Genomic DNA, 3,735 nt, shown 5'->3' on the forward strand with positions numbered 1-3,735 from the left:
AGTACGAAAAAAAAGTATCTCCAAACCTATTAATATGAGATCTAGTTTTAAAGATCTCGACGAGAGGATCTCAAAAGTGAAAACGATTCATCACTTGGCGAGCAGGGAGACTACTTCCCAAGAATTTTCTAGCACCACAGCGCGCCACTTGTTGCATGCGAAGCGCGGGGTGAGCACGGGATGGGCCGTATGAGGCTAAGGTGGGCTGCTAGGGCAGCTTTGCGCATTAGCTATCGTGGTTCATGGCACATGAGACCGGCCCAGCCGAGGATGAGTTTTCGTAACCCAAACGTAGAAGTGTCGTTCCTCTTTTTTATCGGCCGCCGCCGCCCGTTGTTTCCCTTCCCCTCCACCCACCAATCCACCATCTTGTTCATCGTCCGTCTCCCAACTGACCCGCCCCGGCGATCGTCAAGATCCATCCGAGAAAATCCACTCCAATTAAATCTAATACAGACGAAGCTAGCTAGGATGGATCCGGCTCATGCTTCTAGTGCGGAAATTTCGCTACGTTCGATTGTTCCGTCCGGCGTCGACGCCACCGCCGACTCCCCCATGAGCGTCCTCCTCGCTGGCAAGCCCTTGGTCGCGAAATCTACCAACGCCACCACCGCCTTCTACCGCATCAAGGCCACGGATGACTCTCCCGAGATGTCCATTCAGGTCAGCTTGTTCGTCGCCCGCCCACCTCTCGTCTCTCACGTCGTCGTCTGGCCCAAGGGCGGCTATTTCACCGATGAGCCCTTCATCCACTCCACTCACGGCGGGCTCATCCTCCTTAGCATGGCCATGCGCACAAAGACATGCCCGTTCCCCGAATACTACATCTACCAGCCCGGCTGCGGCCACGGCGGCGCCGACGCTCCCTCGCTCGAACTGGTCCCACAATTCTTGGGCAGCAGCTTGGTCGACGAACCCCGTGTGGTCGGCCTCCTGTCACATGGCGACCGCGGAGGCTACTATGTCGCGGTCCTAAGCAAGCTGGGGAAAGGAGAGTTCGAGCTCTACCTCTTCTGCTCCAAGATGGCAACTTGGACCATCAAGAAGCCCCTCTTTTTACTGGAGGACGGACGAGAGTTATTGGAGGACGGAGACGTGGACTTTATGCCGAACAACAAGGTTATCACAGTTGGCGGCGGTGTCCTGGCATTCGTCGACTTGACCAAAGGCATCCTCATCGGCGATGTCCTCGAAGATAGCCCTGAGTTCTACTACATCCCGCTGCCATCTGAGTTCTGCCAACCGTGGACCAATTACCCCTCGCAAACTCGTGACGTTAGCATCAACGTGTCCCTTGACGGCACCATCCGCATCAAGTTCATTGAGCTATTTTGTCCTATCACCTTGGGGGCTTGGGCTGCTACCACGTGGATTACTGCCGCTGCAGCTACCAGTCCTTGGCAACGACTTTATGAGTGGGACGAGCACTGCAGGCTCGAGGCTAGAGAACTTATCTTGGGTGATGGTGTTAGCACTGCTGAGCTACTGCCTGAGGGTTTGGAGTTTAACGGTGAATTAAATTTTGGGTTTCTCTTCGTTGACATGCCAATGCTAAGCTTAGATGAAGACAACATTGTCTGCTTCTTGGCCAAGCACCATTACTTGGGTTGGCAAGTGTGGGTGATTGCTGTTGACATGGTGACTAAGAAGCTGCTAGGAGTCCATCATCTTCAGATGGGAAGATTTCCAATACTGTTCTACAGCACCATCTCCAGCCATCTCAATATGAGTGACACAGCTTCAGGTAATGGGCATGCATTGTTGGGTCTTAATAATTTCCTATCAGCTTAATCAATTTATCGAGCCTGCCAAGTCCCCTTGATTTGCTGTATTGTAACTAATCCCTCTGTTCACTAATATTAGATGCTTTGGCAAACTAACTTACTCCAGAGCAAAAATGCACAAACCAAGATAATTAAGTTAAATATTATCAAAGCCTATGGCTGTGATGCAAACTTGCAAATGTTAACATGGAGCGTTAATTGTGATCGATCTCTACCATTTTATGGAATGGAGATATTGATTCTTTTATTACTATTCTGTAAATGGAATTTTCTGATAGATTGGATACATATTTACTGGTGCAGGTGTGGAGGGAGACCTGGAACAGCTAAAAACGCACCCACAGTCAAATCCTTCAAATGAAGCATCAGCAGCAGCAGCATCTACTCATGCTGTTGTCCGCCGTCGGTGAACAGGGGCATTTTCTCATGATCGGGATGATAAGGAGCTGGAACATGTGTAAAGCTATGTCTGATTTAGTAAATTGATGAATGCCTATGTCGACTTGCATTGTGTTTGTCAAAGTTTGATAGTAAGAGTTTTATTATCATATTGGAGTGCATCAATCCAGGATTGTTGGTTGTATGGAAGATAAGCACTGACATTGTGTTTGTCAAAGTTTGATGTATGAAGAGTTTAGTACTTCATATTATTACTGTTGCTGTTTCTCTCGTTTTAAGATAAGATAACACATTGTTGTGATTGACTCTGCAAATGTGTAAAATCTTAAGTGTTATGGATATTGTTTCCTGATATAGCTTTACACATGATACCATTTTTCTGTACAGAATTGAAGTCTGCTACTGCTACCTGGTAGTAATGATTGTAATCACTATGGGAGCCCGCCAAGGGGCCGACGGCCGCCGTCGGCACAGAACCCCACGCCGTCAGCCCAGTGAAGTCGCCATCGGCACAGCCTCGCCGTCGGCACAAGACCATCAGGGCCGACGGCAGCCGTCGGCACCGCCTGGCCGTCGGCACATGCCCAGTCTGTGCCGACGGCTACACATAGGCAACTGGTAGGGCCACCGACAGCCACCGACAACGGCGTCAGCGAGGGCAAACGATGTCTATCTGTGCCGACGGCCAGGCCGTCGGCACAACTTCCCTCTATGTGGGCCGACGGCCAAGCCGTCGGCACAACTTCCCTGCAATCTTTTCCCTCCGGCCAATCCCGCCATTTTTCCCCGCTCCTTCCCTCCCGCCCTTTTTTCCCGCCATTCTTCTCGCGCCCATTCTCTCCCGCCAAGTATTCCCGCTGTTTCAGACGTCGTCGTCCTATATATAGCCATGTCTTCTCCACTAACATCACCAGCAACATTTCTCTCCTCATTAACTCTCTCATCCAAAAACACCACAGAATCCTCTGAGCTCAGCTGCCGTCGAGATGGCTCCTCGTCGCCGTAGCAACACGGGCTTCACCGGCGTTCTCCAGCGGGCTGCGGGCCATTTCACGGCTGAAATCACCGCCGGTGGTGTGCGTGTGTGGCTCGGCACCTTCTACACGAAGGAGGCTGCTACCCGCGCATACGACGTTGCGGCTTGGAGGTTTGGCCGGCCGCGCCACGAATTGAACTTCCCGGAGGTCAGTTCTCTGATGAAAGCCCAGAGTCTCTCTACTGAGCCGCTACTTCGCTCAGAGGGTGAAGCGCGATGGTTCAGAGATGGCCAGCGGCGGATTAATACCACTGAGGTGGATGAGAAGTTCATGGCACAGTGGCGCAGAGACCATCCCGGAGACGTCGCGGCCACGCGCACATTCTGGACGGATCACGCTGGAGGTGATGTTCGGGAAGCCGGATCACTTCCGCACCGAGAAGATCGAGTTCGAGGTGGTGGACCTCGTGAGTCCCTACCACGCGCTCCTGGGCAGGCCGGCCCTGACCAAGTTCATGGCGGTGCCCCACTACGGGTACCTGAAGATGAAGCTGCCTGGCCCCAAGGGGGTCATCA

General features: G+C 52.2%; 1 protein-coding gene across 1 annotated transcript; it reads left to right on the forward strand.

Annotated features, from left to right (window-relative positions):
- Positions 1 to 335: 335 nt before the first annotated feature.
- Positions 336 to 2,446, forward strand: LOC127349046 (uncharacterized). Its single transcript, XM_051374855.2, has 2 exons — positions 336 to 1,744; positions 2,088 to 2,446. Exons 1-2 carry the CDS (start codon positions 472 to 474, stop codon positions 2,192 to 2,194), a joined length of 1,380 nt encoding a protein of 459 aa, XP_051230815.1. The 5' UTR covers positions 336 to 471; the 3' UTR covers positions 2,195 to 2,446.
- The last annotated feature ends 1,289 nt before the right edge of the window (positions 2,447 to 3,735 follow it).

The sequence above is a fragment of the Lolium perenne genome, chromosome 4 (genome assembly GCF_019359855.2).
Source record: "Lolium perenne isolate Kyuss_39 chromosome 4, Kyuss_2.0, whole genome shotgun sequence".
In the NCBI taxonomy this organism is placed as follows: domain Eukaryota; kingdom Viridiplantae; phylum Streptophyta; class Magnoliopsida; order Poales; family Poaceae; genus Lolium; species Lolium perenne.